The sequence below is a fragment of the Capricornis sumatraensis genome, chromosome 23 (assembly GCF_032405125.1).
Source record: "Capricornis sumatraensis isolate serow.1 chromosome 23, serow.2, whole genome shotgun sequence".
NCBI classification, from domain to species: Eukaryota; Metazoa; Chordata; class Mammalia; order Artiodactyla; family Bovidae; genus Capricornis; species Capricornis sumatraensis.
Genome location: NC_091091.1, coordinates 16,768,953 through 16,787,365, shown reverse-complemented (window position 1 = coordinate 16,787,365; position 18,413 = coordinate 16,768,953). Strand labels below are relative to the sequence as shown.

Sequence of the window (18,413 nt, the reverse complement as noted above, 5' to 3'; positions counted from 1 at the left end):
ATGAGAAATGCTGGGCTGGCTGGAGGAAGCAGAAGTTGGAATCAAGATTGCCAGGAGAAATATCAATAACCTCAGATATGCAGATGCCACCACCCTTATGGCAGAAAGTGAAGAGGAACTAAAAAGGCTCTTGATGAAAGTGAAAGAGGAGAGTGAAAAAGTTGGCTTAAAGCTCAACATTCAGAAAACGAAGATCATGGCATCTGGTCCCATCACTTCATGGCAAATAGATGGGGAAACAGAGGAAACAGTGTCAGACTTTATTTTTTAGGGCTCCAAAATCACTGCAGATGGTGGTTGCAACCATGAAATTAAAAGACGCTTACTCCTTGGAAGGAAAGTTATGACCAACCTAGATAGTATATTGAAAAGCACAGACATTACTTTGCCAATAAAGGTCCATCTAGTCAAGGCTATGGTTTTTCCAGTAGTCATGTATGGGTGTGAGAGTTGGACTGTGAAGAAAGCTGAGCACCAAAAAGTTGATACTTTGAACTGTGGTGTTGGAGAAGACTCTTGAGAGTCACTTGGACTGCAAGATCCAACCAGTCCATTCTAAAGGAGATCAGTCCTGGGTGTTCTTTGAAAGGAATGATGCTGAAGCTGAAACTCTAATACTTTGGCCCCACATGTAAAGAGTTGACTCATTGGAAAAGTCTCTGCTGCTGGGAGGGATTGAGGGCAGGAGGAGAAGGGGATGACAGCGGATGAGATGGCTGGATGGCATCACGGACTCGATGGACGTGAGTTTGAGTGAACTCCGGGAGTTGGTGATGGACAGGGAGGCCTAGCGTGCTGCAGTTCATGGGGTCACAAAGAGTCAGAAATGACTGAGTGACTGAACTGAACTGAAGAACACAAATGACCCTCCTCATTATACCACTTTCTCTTCTGACATGTAGGCCATAACTTCATTCTCTGTGTGACTTCACTATCACCTCTCAATATGCTTTGTGCTTCAAAATTTGTTGAAGATGTGTTAGCTGCCTCTCCAGTTTTTAAAAAGCTAACTCTGGCCTGTTAAGAGGCTATGGTCATTTTACTGAAACCCTAACCCAACAGAAGATCATATGTATTTCTAAACTGCTGTTAACAACTGTTAACTCTTTAAAGGTTAATTTCTAACAAAAAGTTATTTGCAAAGGATAAAATTATTGACCCCAACCCCCACCACTACCAAATTCTTATTTTGTAAGAAATATTTTCCTGGAAATAAACTTCTTGACTAATAAAATTCCTTTATATGCACATCTTAAACCAATTTCCTGTCAATATAAATTTTTTAAGCACTCATAACACTGAAAATTTCATCAGGCAATCTCACAAAATTTCCAGGATTTCCCTTTATGTTTCAATAAGCAGAATTTCAATTTTCTGTGTCCTGGCTTTAGAACACTGCATTTTCAGAATGAGAAAACTCCAGAGTGATCTTTCCATAAGAAAGCTATTATGCAACTGCAGGCCAACTCATGCTGGCTATGCCTGCTACACATGATCTCCCATGAAATCCAGATGCTGCTGTGTTGATTTTCCTACCTTTCACAGTGTCTTCACTGCTGTCATCCTGCTATATTATGTAAAGATGTCCCATTACTTTCCCGTCACTAAATCTGAAAAACATTAAGGTGCTCAAACAGAGATTTAAGGGCTTCCCTGGTAGCTTGGTCCTTAAAGAATCTGCCTGCAATCCAAGAGATTGCCTGCAATGCAGGAGACTGGGCTCAATCCCTGGGTCAGGAAGATCTGCTGGAGAAGGAAATGGCAAACCACTCCAGTATTCTAGTCTGGGAAATCCCATGGACAGAGGAGACCAGCAGTCCATGGGGTCTCAAGAGTTGGACATAACTTAGAGACTAAATTACCACAAGAGAAACAAGGTAGACAGAACTCCTAGTCTCTTTCCAATATCTTTCCGGAAATCACCCTGCCCACCATGTTATCATACCTGTGACCTCTGGGTGCTTCAGCAGGAGGAGGAGTCCATATCTCAGCGTGGTGCTCGTTGTCTCTGTCCCAGCTCCAAACAAATCACCTACAGTGATTGTCAGGTTTTCAAATGTATATTCTGACTGATGATTGTGTTTTTCCTAGGAATGATTTGATTTTTTAAAAATTAGAAAGCATACCAAAAGCAGGTAAACATGGCCCATTAACAGGTAAAAAACAAATCGACACAAATCATTCCTGATGAACCCCAGACATATTGAATTTACTCAATAAAAACTTTAAAATTCATGTCTTAAACTGGCTCAAAGAGCTGAAGAAAACCACATACAAGAACTAAAGCAAATCAGGAAAATATATAAACAAGTGGGGAATAATGAGAAAAGTATTATAAAAAGGAACCAAAGAGAAATTTTGGAGCTGAAAAGTACAATACCTGAAATTAAAAAAAAAAATTACCAGAATTTTTCAACAGCAGACTGGAGGAAGCCCCCCCCCGCCCCCCCACAAAAGCAAACAAACAAACAAACAAAAAACCATCAAACATGAAGCCAGGAGAACAGAAATTTCCTGTGAATATCAGGAAGACAAAGGAAGAAAGAAAGATGAACAGAGCCTGAGACACAACTGGAACTCAAACAATTTACCAATATCCACTTAATGGGAGCCCCAGGAAAGAGAGAAGAAATGAAAAATAAATATTTGAAAAAAGAATGGCTGAAAACTTCCTAAATTTGGTGAAATACACGAATGTATGAATAAAAGAAGCTAAAGGAGGCAGGGGGGTTCAGGATGGGGAACACGTGTATACCTGTGGCAGATTCATGTTGATGTATGGCAGAACCAATACAGTATTGTAAAGTAATTAACCTCCAATTAAAATAAATAAATTTGGTCTTTTGACGAGAAAAAATAAATAAAAATAAAAGAAGCTAAAAATCTCCAAGAATATTGAAGCCAAAAAGACCCAGAGCAAGGTGTACTTTAATCAAACTGTCAAAACCCAAAACTAGAGAATGTTTGAAGCATCAGGGGACAAGTGACTCATCATGTACAAAGGACCCACAATAGCATAATATATCATTTTTCTCCAGAAACTTTGGGAACCATAAATCAATGGAAAGATATTAAGTCCTCAGTGTAAAAATGTCAACGAAAAATTCTATATCTGGCACAACTATCTCTCCACAAAATAGGTGATAGACGACATCTCCAAAATAAAACCTAAGGGGTTCCTTTTTAAAAGACCGGCCCTACCAGAAATGCTAAAGGGAATCACCTTTCAGTTTAAAACAAAAATGTAATACATGATAATTCAAACCCAGAATGACGAATAAATATTTTTGTTAAAAACAATAATGTAGGTAAATACTAAAGCTAATGTTATTGTATCCTAGTATAAAAACTCTTCTTTTCTATATTATTTAACAGAAAATTGAATAAAAATCATTAGAAATATCTGTTCTAGGTAGAAAAGATACAAAGATGAAATTTACAACATCAACAAAATAAAGGGAGATGATATTGGTTAGGACCAGAGTTAACATATGCAATTTGAAGCTACTGTGGAAGCAATTTGTACTGGACTGCTATATATTTAGGATGTTAACAGTAATCCCCATTATAAGTACTAAGAAATCAATTTAAAAATAACACAAAAAATTTGAAGAGGCCATTTAAAAAGTGCCTGCAAAATTGATCAAACAAAAAATATGACTATAATGGAAAAATTGAGAAATAGCAATCATAAAATGCATTAGAGCAAAAAACAGCAGAACAGAAATAAAGCCATTAATATTAAACTAATTCTTCAAAATTAATTAAAGTGATTATTCACTTTGACTAAAACTCACAATTTAAGACAGATATTTAAAGAACAAAATTTTAAACTGTATATATATATATATAAAAGCTATTATATACCCATAATATATCCATGTATAGAATATAATTCAGGCATGCAAAAGAAGAAAATCCTCACACTTGTGATATCATGAAGGATGGCTCTTGAAGTTATCACAGTAAATGAAACAGATACAGAAAGATAACTACCATATTATCAAACTTACATGTGAAATATTTTAAAAATCTGATCTCATAAATATAGAGAACACATTGGCTGCCAGAGATGGGGAGTGGTCAAGATGAATAAAGGAACTCAAAAGGTACAAAATTCCAGTTATAAAATAAATCAGTCATGGGTAACTACTATACAGCATGATGACTAAAGTTAATACTGTATTGTATCTCTGAAAGTTTTTAAGAAAGTAAATCCTAAAAGTTCTCATTACAAGAAAGAAAACCTATAACCATGTGTGAATGGATGGTAACCACATTTATTACGCTAATCATCTTGCAATATATACATATATTGAATCACTATGTCATACATCTATAATCAATATATTTTATGTCAATTCTTTTCAATTAAAAACTGCATATTGTCTACAAGAAACCCACTTAAGACTGAAAGATACAAATATGTTGAATGAAAAAGAGAGAAAAAGATTTTGCAAGCAGTGAGTAACCAAATACACCAGGAATGTTAGAAAAAAAGTTAGATTTTAATCAAAAAGAAACTGAATGGAACAAATGAGAACGGAGCGTTTTTTTTTACTGGATCAACAAAGGTGAATTCTTCAAGAAGCTATAACATTATACATCTATATGTGGGTTTCTCCAGTGGCTCAGCAGTAAAGAATCTGCCTGTAGTTTCGATCCCTGGGTTGGGAAGATTCCATGTAGAAGAAAATGGCAACCCACTCCAGTATTCTCACTTGGGACATCCCATGAACAAAGAAGCATAACGGGCTACAGCCCACAGGGTCACAAAAGAGTTGGACAGGACGTAGCTACTAAGCAACAACAATAACAACATCACCTATGTGCACCAAACAACAGAGCCACAAAATATATGAAGCAAACACTGAAATAATTGAAAGGATAAATGAAGAGTTCTATAATAATAGTAGGAGACAGGCTTAGTATTACACTAGACACAGTGAAGAAATAATGTATGAACTTGAGGATATCACAGTAGAAACCTCTAAAACAAAGAGAAAGAGACTTTAAAAAGACAGACAGAAAAAGGAAAAAGCAAATCTAAGGACTATGGGACAAGTTCAAAATGTGTAACATACTCATATTGGGAATGCCAGAAGGAAAAGTAAGAGGAAAAGAAGCAGAAAAAATATTTGAGACAATAATGAATCAAAATTTCCCCCAAATTAGTATCATACACCAAACTACAGATCTAAGAAACTCAAAGAACACTGATTAAAATATTGCCAAAAAACTAAAACAAATCCTACTCTAGGCATACATTTTCAAACTACAAAAAGTCAAAAGTAAATTTAAAATTCTTAAAAAGCCGAAAGTAAAAAGTGCCTTGCTTAAGAGGAAAAAGGATGAGAATTATTCTGACTTTACCTCACATACCTTGCAAGTAAGAAGAGAGTGGAGTGAAATATTTAAAGTGTTGAGAAAAAGAAACCACAAACCAAGACCGTGTACCCTGCAAAATGATGTTTCCAGAGGAAAAGAAATGAAGAACTGCTCAGATCAAAAAAAAAGAAGAAGAAGTAATCTGTTACCAGAATGACTACTTTGCTAGAATTGTTAAAAGAAATTCTTTGGAGAGAAGGAAAATCATATCAATCAAAACTACATCTACATAAAGAAATAAAGAATTACAAAGAAAATAATGCATAAACATAAAAAAGTTTTCTTTTCCTCATTCATAACTGACTTAACAGCTAAAAGTTCAAAATAACAACAATGTATTTGATGGAGTAATGCTTATGAATACTTCATATATAAATATAAATATGTTTATATACAGGTGGAATGAATGACAGCATGCTACAAGGGATGGAAGGGAAGAATTAGAATTATTTTGTTACCATGAGATAGTTACACTGACAGTGAAATGGTGCAGGAATAACTAGGTGCAGGAAAAACACAGGACATGACCCTGTGTTTGTGTTTGTTTCCTTAATGAACAGTGACATTGAATGGACCCTGGATCACTCCAAATAAAAAATTTAACTCAAAATAGGTGAAAAATTTAAATATGATACACACACATATATATTTAATGCCTAACTCAAAGAAACTCACAGAAAGAGAGAGCAGAATAGCAACTATCAGGAGTTAAGGTGGGGGTACCAGGAGAAATAGGGAGATAATTGGTCAAAGGATAAAAATCTCCAGGTGTGAGATGAATACGTTTGGGGGATCTAATGTACATTATGGTGATTATAGCTAATAATACTGTATTATACACTTGAAAGTTACTAATAGAGTACAGTGTTAAATGTCCTCACCATAAAAAAAGGAAATAGTAATTATGTGAGTAGATAGAGGACTTAACCCAAAGTTAGTGTGGTAACCCTGGTGGCTCAGACGGTAAAGCGTCTGCCTACAATGAGGGAGACCCAGGTTCAATCTCTGGGTTGGGAAGATCCCCTAGAGAAGGAAATGGCAACCCACTCCAGTGTTCTTGCCTGGAAAATCCCATGGATGCAGGAATGTGGTGGGCTATCGCCCATGGGTCACACAGAGTCGGACACGACTGAGCAACTTCACTTAGTGTGGTAATCACTATAATATGTACATGTATCAAATTAACACACTGGCCAGTGCTCTCTGACAACCTGGAGGGGTGGAATGGGGTGGGATGGGGTGGGAGGTGGGAAGTTCAAGAGGGTGGATACATATATATATCTATGGCTGATTTATGTTTATCTATGGCAGAAACTAGCACAATATTGTAAAGCAATTATCTTCCAATTAAAAATAAATTCTAAAAAAAAACAAAAAATATTTTACAAGAGTTAAATCTATAAAACACTTAGAAGAAAACATTGTAGTATAGCTTTAGAAACTCAGAAATGGCAACTGATCCTTAAATTTGACACCAAAGTAACAAATATACATAAGTGTGTACATATGTATTTGTCTAATATATATCATATTTCAATAAAATTAAAATGTTTATGTATCAAAAGCATAATAAAAGATGTGAAATGACAACCAATATGTTGGAAAAAACAGCTCAACAACAATAAGGAACCCAGTTTTAAAAACACAAAGGACTTAGATGATATTTCTCCAAACAAGAAAATACATTCAACGTCACTGTTCATTAAGGAAACACAAAATATAGTCACAACCAGATACAATTTCACATTACCTAAGCAAGCTTTAATAGTGTTAAAAATTAGAAAGTAAGTATTGGCAATTATGTGGGAAAATAGGAACTCTTCATCGCTGGCAGGAATATAAATGTTGCAGTCACTTTTGGAAAGTCTGGCTATTCCTCAAATGTTAGACATAAAATTGTTAATATCATATGTCTTCTCAATTCCACTCCAAGGAAAATATCAAACAAAAAGGAAAATGTGCCCATGAAGAAATTTGTACACAGATATTAGTAGCAGTATCTTTCAGAGCACCAAAGAAAAACAACACAAATGTTGACCATTACGTGGATGCATAAAAAATTATAGTACACAATACAATTGAATATTATTCAGCCATAAATGAAGAAAACAAAGTGCTCATACATATCACAACTTAGAAAATACTCCAAAACATTATACTGGGTGAAAGAAGCCAGAAACAAAAGGGGTGACGCTGGTGAAGGTGAAATCGAAGGTGAAGTCGCTCAGTTGTGTCCAACTCTTTGCGACCCCATGGACTGTAGCCTACCAGGCTCCTCTGCCCATGGAATTTTCCAGGCAATAGTCCTGGAGCGGATTGCCATTTCCTTCTCCCGGGGATCTTCCCAACCCAGGGATTGAACCCAGGTCTCCCACATTGTAGACAGACGCTTTTACCATCTGAGCCACCAGGGAAGTCCTTTCCTTTTATACAATGAATCCATAAAAGGCAAATCATAGAGACATAAAGCAGATTAAGTTGACACATGATGGGGTGGAGAGAATGGACAGTAATCATTTAATAGACATCATATGCTTCTGTACAGTGATGAGAAAGTTTTGAAACAAGAACTAGTGATCACACAACATTGTGAATGCACTAAATACAACCAAAATGTACACTATTAATTGCATGGCATGCAGAAGATATTAAGAAAGGGTGGCAAGAATACACAGAAGAACTATACAGAAAAGATCTTAATGACCCAGACAACCATGATGGTGTGATCACTCACCTCGAGCCAGACATCATGGAGTCCAAAGTGAGGCAAGCCTTAGAAAGCATCACTACGAACAAAGCTAGTGGAGGTGGTGGAATTCCAGCTGATCTATTTCATGTTTTAAAAGATGATGCTTTTACAGTGCTGCACTCAATATGCCAGCAAATTTGGGAAACTCAGCAGTGGCCACAGGACTAGAAAAGGTCAGTTTTCATTCCAATCCCAAAGAAAGGCAATGCCAAAGAATGCTCAAACTACCACACATTTGCACTCATCTTACACACTAGCAAAGTAACACTCAAAATTCTCCAAGCTAGGTTTCAACAGTACCTGAAGCAAGATCTTCCAGGTGTTCAAGTGGATTTAGAAAAGGCAGAGGAACTAGAGAGCAAATTGCCAAAAATCTGTCGGATCACAGAAAAGCATGAGAGTTCCAGAAAAACCTCTACTTCTGCTTTATTGACTACACTAAATCCTTTGACTGTGTGGATCACAGCAAACTGTGGAAAATTCTTCAAGAGATGGGAATGCCAGACCACCTGACCTGCCTCCTGAGAAATCTGTATACAGGTCAAGAAGCAACAGTTAGAACCAGACATGGAACAACAGACTGGTTCCAAATTGGGAAAGGAGTATGTCAAGGCTGTATATTGTCACCCTGCTTATTTAACTTATATGCAGAGTATATCACATGTAATGCCAGGCTGGATGAAGCACAAGCTGGAATCAAGACTGCCAGCACAAATACCAATAACCTCAGATACACAGATGACACCACCCTTATGGCAGAAAATGAAGAGGAACTAAAGAATCTCATGATGAAAGTGAAAGAGCAGAGTGACAAAGTTGGCTTAAAACTCAACACTCAAAAACAAAGATCAAGGCATCTGGTCCCATCACTTCCTCGCAAATAGATGGGGAAACTATGGAAACAGTAAGAAACTTTATTTTCTTGGGTTCCAAAAATCACTGCAGATGGTGACTGCAGCCATGAAATTAAAAGGTGCTTGCTCCTTGGAAGAAAAGCTATGACCAACCTAGACAGCATATTAAAAAGCAGAGACATTCCTTTGCCAGCAAAGGTCCATCTAGTCAAAGCTATGGTTTTTCCAGCAGTCATGTATAGATGTGAGAGTTGGACAATAAAGAAAACTAAGTGCTAAAGAACTGATGCTTTTGAACTGTGGTGTTGGAGAAGACTCTTGAGATTCCCTTGGACTGCAAGGAGATCCAACCAGTCAATCTTAAAGGAAATCAGCCCTGAATATTTATTGGAAAGACTGATGCTGAAGCTGAAGCTCCAATACTTTGGCCACTTGATTCAAAGAACTGACTCATTGGAAAAGAGCCTGATGCTGGGAAAAATTGAAGGCAGGAGGAGAAGGGGACAACAGAGGATGAGATGGTTGAATGGCATCACCAACTCAATGGACATGAGTTTGAGTAGGCTCTGGGAGTAGGTGATGGACAGGGAAGCCTGGCATGCTACAGTCCATGAGGACACAAAGAATCAGACGTGCCTAAGCAACTGAACTGAATTGATGTGAATTTCACCTTAATTTTTCAAATAACATTACTCCATAAATTGATCGACAGATTTCACACAATCTCTATAAAAATCACCATTGATTTATTTGCATAAATTGACAAGTTTATCCTAAATTTAAGCGGCACAGAAAAACCAAAGCAATCTTATAAAGTGACCAAAAATTAGAGATCTCACACTACTCAACTTCAAAACTAATTATGAAACTAGTTATTAAGATGTCCAGATGATGTGCCACTGATGTAAAAACTGACATTTAGATTACTGAAACAGATGCCAGATTGCACAAATGCTCAAATTATGAGTCAGTTGATTTCTGACAAGGTTGCCAAGGTTGCCATATCATGTGGGAAAAATGGTGTTTCCAACACATGGTGCAGGGTTCATGCTCACAATCATATAACTCCATATCTTTGCTAATCCATTTACTTTACACTCAATTAAGGCTTCTTCTGTCCACACACCTACTTTCTGCCATCACATGCCTATGTAAACAGCATCATACATACATCATCCATCCATCTCATAGTCCCTCCCTTGTCCTTCGATGCAAATATGTTGATCTATTTGCAACTACCAGCCAAGCAGGAAGCCCAGTTAAATCTAGTCATTCTTCTTTATTCCCTTTACACTGTGTGCTAAGATCATGTTCATCATCATATTATACCACGATATTTTGTTACTTTTAACTAGTTGTTATCAGTGTCCAATTCACCTATGACATCATTCTGTTTTTCCTTGGGTAGATTATTAGCACCCAAAGAGCAAAATCAAGGTATTTCATTTATTTAATGACTAAATATTACATCTTCTTAATGCTTAGCATAGATTCATGCACACAAGTACTTAAAATGCTTGTCAGCATTGCTTGCCAGACCACTGAAACATCCCTGGTAGATACAGAAGATTCAATGATCTATAAAATGCATAAGTAATCAAATAATTGAGCTGTCTTTAACCTATTACCTGCTCCATCTTGATCAGGAAGCAATCAATAAAGTCTCGAGGATTGTTAATATCCAGGGATGCTTGGTGTTCCCTTGTTTTCTCCAAAACATAATTTCTTACATAAGCAGTATTTGTAAGAAGTTTTTTATAACTCCATGGGAAAAAAGTAAGGAGCACGGGGAAAATATTGAGGACCTAGAAGAGAAAACTACAGTTTATTAAATAAATAGCTAAAACTTACATGCCAAGTCCTGGTTGGAAACTGTAGTATAAATATTAAAATAAATATGGTCTCTAAATGTTGTGAAGTATTTTTTATTATACAAATACATAATTTTCTATGATGATAGAAGTATTTCAAGGAGAAAATTCTGGTCAGGGATCAAAAATAATAATCATTTCCTACACATACATATCATGTTTCCGGTATGAAAACATCTTTACATCAATTCTCCCTGGTTTTTACATCAGTTCTTCTCTACAACCATGAAATAAGGGTTTGCACAAAGGACAATGACTCACATTTTGTAGATGACAACAGAGGTTAAGAGAGTTTGCACATCCTGATACAGAGCACAGAGTTGGTCCCTGATATTTCTACCTCTGTCTCATAGACTCAAACACAAAATAAGTATTTTATTAATAGGACTGAAAGGGTCTTAAGTGAAGAAAGTGAAAGTGAAGTCGTTCAGTCATATCTGACTCTTTGCGACCCCATGGACTGTAGCCCACCAGGCTCTTCTGTCCATGGGATTTTCCAGGCAAGAAGACTGGAGTGGGTTGCCATTTCCTTCTCCAGAAAGGGTCCTAAAGACACCATGAAACTCAACATTTTATGGCTAAAGTAACTAAGCACCAGAGCACTTAAGTGACCTCTGTAAGATCACACCACTGTCTTTTAGGCAGAAGGTAGAACATGTCAGCTCAGTATAAGGTACACCTGTAATGTTGGTTTGTGGTTCTTAAACCAAAAAAAAAAAAAAAAAAAATCCCATTTTTTGTCATCCCCAAAGCAATTACCTTGTCAGTTAGGATGCCAACTGAAGCATCAAACAGTCCTAACCTAGTCAGTGTTTCCTGGCAGCACTCTTTCACTCAAAGGAGATATACTCCTCCTTCCTAAATGCAGGTATTTCTGCCAACTAAGGTGGTGAAGTAGTAACTAGGTGGAGACTGAATGACAAGACTTGTGAGTAATGGAAGCCTTTCCATAAGGGCCTGGAAGTCCTTCTACTGGTGTGGGCATGCTTTGGGGATGTTACCAAAGTAGTTTATAGAAACTGGGCTTTGAAAATTGGTAGAAAAACCACTGAACAGTGTCAACAGGACTGAATTGTGGGTATGTTTTTTCTTGTCTAACATTAAAGGGCTCAGCCAGCAGCCCTAGAGGAGCACTCCATGATGCTAAGCTCTGGGCAGGGTTGTGCTCGTCACGCTTTCACCCCACAGCTTGGTGTATAGAGATCTGGACCTCATGGGAAAAAGAGAATAAATGATTCCTCCAGAAGAAAGGCCGTTGGACTCACCTGCATCCACGGAGAGCCCAAAATCTTGATATTTTCATTTATTGTTTTCATTAGATTTAGTAAACTCTGGTCTTTATAATCAAAACGGTTCTGGAAAATAATGGAGCAGATCACATTGCAGGGAGCACAGCCCAGGATGAAAGTGGGGTCACAGGGCAACCCTGAAGAATAGCAAACATTTAAACACATCACTAAAACATACACATGAAACGCTTTATCTTTGAAACAACAGGTAAACTGTTAGAAACTTTAAATCAATATTTCTTGTACAAAATCCCTTAACAGCAAAATTCAAAATGCAAAAATTGACACATCACTTTTACCTTAATCTGAAAGACCATGTTAACCTATTTAAAGAAGGTTTATCTATTTATTTATCTTTAAATTGTATTGATGTATAGTTTATTTACATTGTTAATTTCTACTATACAGAAAAGTGTATCAGTTATACATATATATATATATTGTTTTTCAATTTTTTTTTCCATTATAGTTTATCACAGGATATTTAATATAGTTCCCTGTTCAAGACAGTAGTACCCTGTTGTTTATCCATTATATTTATAATAGTTTACCTCTGCTAATCTAAACTTCCAAGCCTTCCCTCCCCCACTGCTGGAAACTACAAGTCTATTCTTTATGTCTGTGAGTCTGTGTTTTTCACAGATATACTCATTTGTGTCACATTTCAGATTCCACATACAACTGATATCATATGATATTTGTCTTTGTCGTTCTGACTGACTTTATTTAGTATGATAATCTCTAAGTCCATCCATGTTGCTGCAAATGGTGTTTAAATAATTTTGTTTTTATCAAAAAATTTAAAATAAATTCAATTCATATTCACTGCCTTTTCTTATATGTTTTTTACCTAAGGCATCTGTTAATTTGAAGGGTAAATGATAAAAACACTGAAGAGACCATTTTTGTGTCATTTAATTACTAACATTATCAGTGCTGAGTATCATAAACACTGACACAGGAAAATGAGAACAGTTAGGGACCTCAAAATGTTTTTTATATAGTGAATAGTTGAAAGAGTCATGTGTAGAATCAGCAATGAGGAACCTAAAAAGAGAGAGAGATTGTAGATTTCGTGTATGTGAAAAAGCAAATGTATAAGAGCAGGAAGAATCCATGCTGTAGCAGAAGAAAAACTAATACGACTGAACAATTATTATGAACTGGATTTTTTGTCCAAAGTAAATATAAAATATAATTTTTATATCAAACACAAATCCCAGATAAGTGAAACCAGAAAAGGTTAATTGGTAAATGGAGTTTCTTTATGTGTCATTTCAATGTTAAAAAAATTTCCTTGCTTAAGAAATAAATGACCTTCATTTCCAATAACCATAAAAATTAATTAATTTAGGCAAGGCTACATTATGTAGACCTCTGGGCTAGTCTTCTGTTTACCCAACAGAATATTAAACTTTGATAAATTTAAATTTTTCATCATTTACATCAAGTTTATTATATTTCCAATGACAAAATTATACTAGAAGAAAAGTTTTCTTTTTTGATAGGAGATCTATAAAATAAAATTGGTACAATCAAACAATCAAAGAACATTCTGGGACTTCCCTTGTGGTCCAGTGGTTAAGAATCTGCTTTGTAATGCAAGGAATCCAGGTTCGATCCCTGGTTGGGGAGCTAAGATTCCAAAGGCCCTGGGGCAGCCCTTGTGCTTCAGTGAGATTTCACATGACACAGTGAAGATTCTGCACGCCACAACTAAGGCCTGACGCAGTCAAATAAATAAATCAACTTAAAAAAAATTTCATGATAGAGAGATACAATATTCACATAAATAGATGTGATTAAAGATTACTTGAATCAAAATACAGTAAGGAGTGACATCAGAATGATGGTGTAAGAGGAAGTCCCAGCCTTCCTTCCCCCGTAGAAACACCAGTTTAGCAATGATATGTGGATTAAAATTTCTTTATGAGACTTACAGAAACTTTTAAGAAGTCACAATACCATAGGCCACTACGAAGCTGAAAACAGATACAATAAAACTGATAAGAAGTGTAATATCACTTCACCTGCATCAACACCTCCTGCCCCCAAACCTCAATGATGAGGCAAAAGAATGCCCCAGGTTGTGATTAACCCAGGGAAGAGATGGATGAAGCATGCATTCAGGGCTGCAGTGGGCTGCTTGAAGAAGTGTCTTCTGACCTGCCTCACTTGGAGTGCTGACAGAACTGGCACAGTCTGGATGTCTGGAATCACTGAGAATAGAGGGTGAGAGAAGTGATTTGCTGTGACCAGCACGGCCTGACACAGTCTAAAGAAGGTGCACAACTTGAGGCTCATCCTCTAATGGGGGGAGAGGAGTGGAGTTTCATCCAGTGTCCTGGTTTTTTTGGAAGGTAACTCAAAGGACTGGTAACTGTCTAACCTGATTCAGGGCATTGAAGGGGAGCCTACAGATTTTGGATGCCACTGAGAAAGGGAGGGTGGAAGAGCTTGCTTCTGTTGAACCACAGAGCTTTCAGTGTGCAAACAGATAACAAAGAGGGCAAGAGAGGACTAGCTCCTGAGAATGAGCTTGGCAAGCTTTCCTAGTCATGAAATTCTACACACAAGCCCACAGTAGTTGCGGCCACCGAAAGAAACAGGTTTCAGAAGGCCCCAGAATCTCCAGCCAAGATGCTTGCTAAGTGTTTTTGCTCTATATAAAGCTGGTCCATAAAATCTGGAAGAGGTAGCTATTTTTTCAAGTTAATGAATCTAAACATAAAGTCATGAAACACACAAAGAAGCAGGAAAAATGGCTCAAACAATGTACAAAATAAATCCCAGAAACTGATCCTAAACGAATGGAGTAATATCATTTATCTAAACAAAGTTTTTATCAGAAAGTGATGCAGGGACTTTCCTAGTGGTCCAGTAGTTAAGATGTTGTGCTTCCAATGCAAGGTCACTGGTTTGATCCCTGGTCTGGGAACTAAGATCTCACATGCCTCACAGTGAGGCCAAAAAAAACAGTGACACAGATGTTCCACAAACTCAAGGAAATGATGCATGAACAAATGAGAATATCAAGAAACAGAATACATTTCTTAAAAACAACTGAAATCTGTCAAGTTGAAGAATACAATAAGTCACATAAAATTTTTGCTCAAAGGTAGGTAATTTGCTATTACTCAGAAGAACAAAAGGAAAAAAAATATTTAAAAGAGTAAAGAAAATACAAGGGACTTAGGGGACATCAACAAGGGGATCCATATACACATTGTTGGAAAAGAGAGAGAGAAAGCTTATTTGAAGAAATAATGGCAAAAACTTCCTACATCTGAGTGAAAAACTGACACAGATTCTAGAAGGCCAATACATTCTAACTAGGATGAACAAAAGAAATTCACACTGAGATACATTATACTCAAATTGTCAAAATCAGAGACAAGGAGAGAATTTTGATAGCAGCAAGACAAGTGATATGTCAGATACAGTAGAACCATCATAATACTAACAACCGATTTCTAAGCAAAAACATTGCAGGCCAGAAAGCAATGGGATGATATACTCAAAACATGGAAAGAAAAAAGCTATCAACCAAGAATACTCTATCTGACAAGACAATTTTTCAAAAATGAAAGACAAATAATCACTTTCTCAAATAAACAAAAGCTGAGGGAGTTAATCCACACTAGACATGACAGGGTTTCCCTGGTGTCTCAGGAGTAAAGAACCCGCCTGCCAATGCATGAGATACATGTTCAATCCCTGCGTTGGGAAGATCCCCTGGAGAAGGCAATGGCATCCCACTCCAGTACTCTTGCCTGGAAAATCCCATGGACAGAGGAGCCTGGTGGGCTATAGTCCACGGGGTCTCAAAAGAGCTGGACATGACTTAGCAACTAAATAACAACAACAAAGACATGTCTTAGAAGAAATGCTAAAAAGGGTTCATAAAGTTAAAGCAACAGAACACTGAGCAGCAACAGAAAATCACATGGAAATATTAAGTTAATCATCATGTTTTGTGCTGGTCTCAGCCTATCAATTACCAAAGGTATAGATGAACTAGACATTGTGATTCTTTTTATGACTGCAAGAAGTCCTTCAGCAAAAGTCATCAGGAAACTTTGAAACATAGAACTTTATTACCAACAAGACCTGGATATTGCCAACACACGTGGGAACACACTGTGAGGTTGTGAGTGGAGTGACAGAGAGTGACAGCTCACACAGTGGCCCAGAGTTCTGCTCTCACTGGGGTAAAGTTCAGGGCACAGGGTTTTGAGGGCTCATTATGGGTGAATTTAGAACATAGAAAGTGGAAATACAAAGCACTGAAAGTGAGAAAAACAAGTAGCCAAACGCTTGTCATTGAAATCATCCAAGAACAAAGGAGGCTCAGTGGGAAGAGCTCTTTAGTCTCCTGGCTAGCTTGTGTGTATTTCAGATAACCACCTTTGAAACGGATGCTGTTTGGAAACAGATGCCTTGGCAATCACAGCTGACATCAGGTATTTGCATTACAAAAAAGAAAAAAAAAAAACCCAGAACTGTCTGAGTTTAAACTACACATTAGAAAATGAAAATCAAAACCAAGAGGTAGCACCTCACAATCCGGCCATTATCAAAAAAGAAAGAAAGAAAGGGAGGAAGGAGGGAGGGAAGGACAGAGAGAGGAAGAAAATGACAAGTGTTGATGAGGGAGTTGAGAAATTGAACCCTATGTATACTTGATAGAATATCCATGATTTACTATGAAAAACAGTATGGCCATTCCTCAAACAATAAAAAGAAATTTACCATATTACCCAGCAATCCCACTTTTGAGTTTTCACACAAAATAGCTGAATCAGGATCTTAAAGAGATAGCTGCACTCCCCTGAAACATTCTAAAGGTCCATCAACAATTACAGATAAAGTAATGTGGGAGGAGATTGGCAAAGATGGCAGAGCAGGAAGATCCTCACCTCCTCTCATGGGCATCCCCAAACTATAACAATACACAGAAAAAAGGTTTTTACTCTGGTTTTATTGACAAAAAAAACCAGAACCCACCAGAAAAGATCTTCAACAAATAAAGATATAAAGAAGGAACCACAAGGAGATGAGTAGGAGGGGTGAAGTGAAGTACCACACCCCCACATAAGCAAAGCACAAAGGCAAGAAAAATTACAATTGCAGAGACTGCCTCAAAAAGTGAGTTTTCTGAGACCCACACTGGGCTCCCCAGCCTGATGGTCCTTCAACAGGAAGATGAATCCCCAGAATGTCTGGCTTTGAAGGCCAGTGGGGCTTACTTTCAGCTGCCCCAGGGGGCTGAGGAAATAGAAACTCCACTCATGAAGAGGACATACAAAATCTCACATGCTCTTCCAGCACAGAAGAATTCATTTGAAAGAAGCCTGGGTCAGACCCACCTGCTGATCTCGAAGAGCCTCCCAGAGAGGTCGGAGGCACCGGAGGCTCACCCTGGGACCATAAATACTGGCAGGAGCCATTTAGGGGAGCTTGTTCTGCCACATGGACTGGTGCTGGCAAGTGCCATTTTGGAATCTTCCCTCTGGCTTAGCATCATGATCCAACCCCCTCCTACCTCCCAAGAGCCTGTAGGCACCAGGACTTGCCCAAGGCCAAGCAGCTAACCGAATGGGGACATAGCCCTACCCACCAGCAGAGAGGCTGCCTTAAGATTCTCTGACCTCACAACCACCCCTGTACACAGCCCTGTCCACCAGAGGACCAGGACTCAGCTCCAAACAGCACTGCACAGGCACTAGACCCAGGAATCCCAGGGCCCTACAATCAGAGAGCAAAGGACTCAGCTCAAACACCACTGGTCAGGCACCAGTGCCAGAATCCCCAGCCCTACCCACCAGCAAGCCTGCTCTCGTCAGACAAGCCTCACCATTAGCATATGGATAACAGCCCCAGGACAATGACAGCCCCACAGCATGCAGACCCAGTCCACATACCAGTAGGTTAATGGTGGCTTAGCTGGTAAAGAACCCGCCAATGCAGGTGATGCAAGAGACGTTTGATCCTTGGGTCAGGAAGATTCCCTGCAGAAGGAAATGGCAACCCACTTCAGTATTCTTGCCTAGAAAACTCCATGGATGGAGGAGCCTGACGGGCTACAGTCTTTGGGATTGCAAAGAGTTGGATACAACTGACTACACATACATACAATAGCACCAGCTAGGCCCTGGCTCTGCCAACCAGTAGGCCTGCCCTAGCCTTGTGACCAGCCTTTTGCAACATGAGTGGACATCAGTCACAGGACTACCACAGGCCTACAGTCTGTGGATCAGCC

At 38.0% G+C, this 18,413-nt stretch overlaps 1 protein-coding gene across 2 annotated transcripts in view; it reads right to left on the bottom strand.

The window, feature by feature from the left end:
* Positions 1 to 18,413, bottom strand: part of LOC138070300 (cytochrome P450 2C19-like) — a 36,793-nt gene that overhangs the window by 11,890 nt on the left and 6,490 nt on the right. Inside the window, exons 4-6 of one of the 2 annotated variants that reach the window (XM_068961462.1) lie at positions 12,128 to 12,288; positions 10,620 to 10,796; positions 1,946 to 2,087 (exon numbers count right to left, since the gene is read on the bottom strand). In XM_068961462.1, the coding sequence (XP_068817563.1) occupies positions 1,946 to 2,087; positions 10,620 to 10,796; positions 12,128 to 12,288 (480 nt within the window). The remainder of the gene's footprint in view (positions 1 to 1,945; positions 2,088 to 10,619; positions 10,797 to 12,127; positions 12,289 to 18,413) is intronic. The other variant, XM_068961464.1, reaches the window with a different exon arrangement.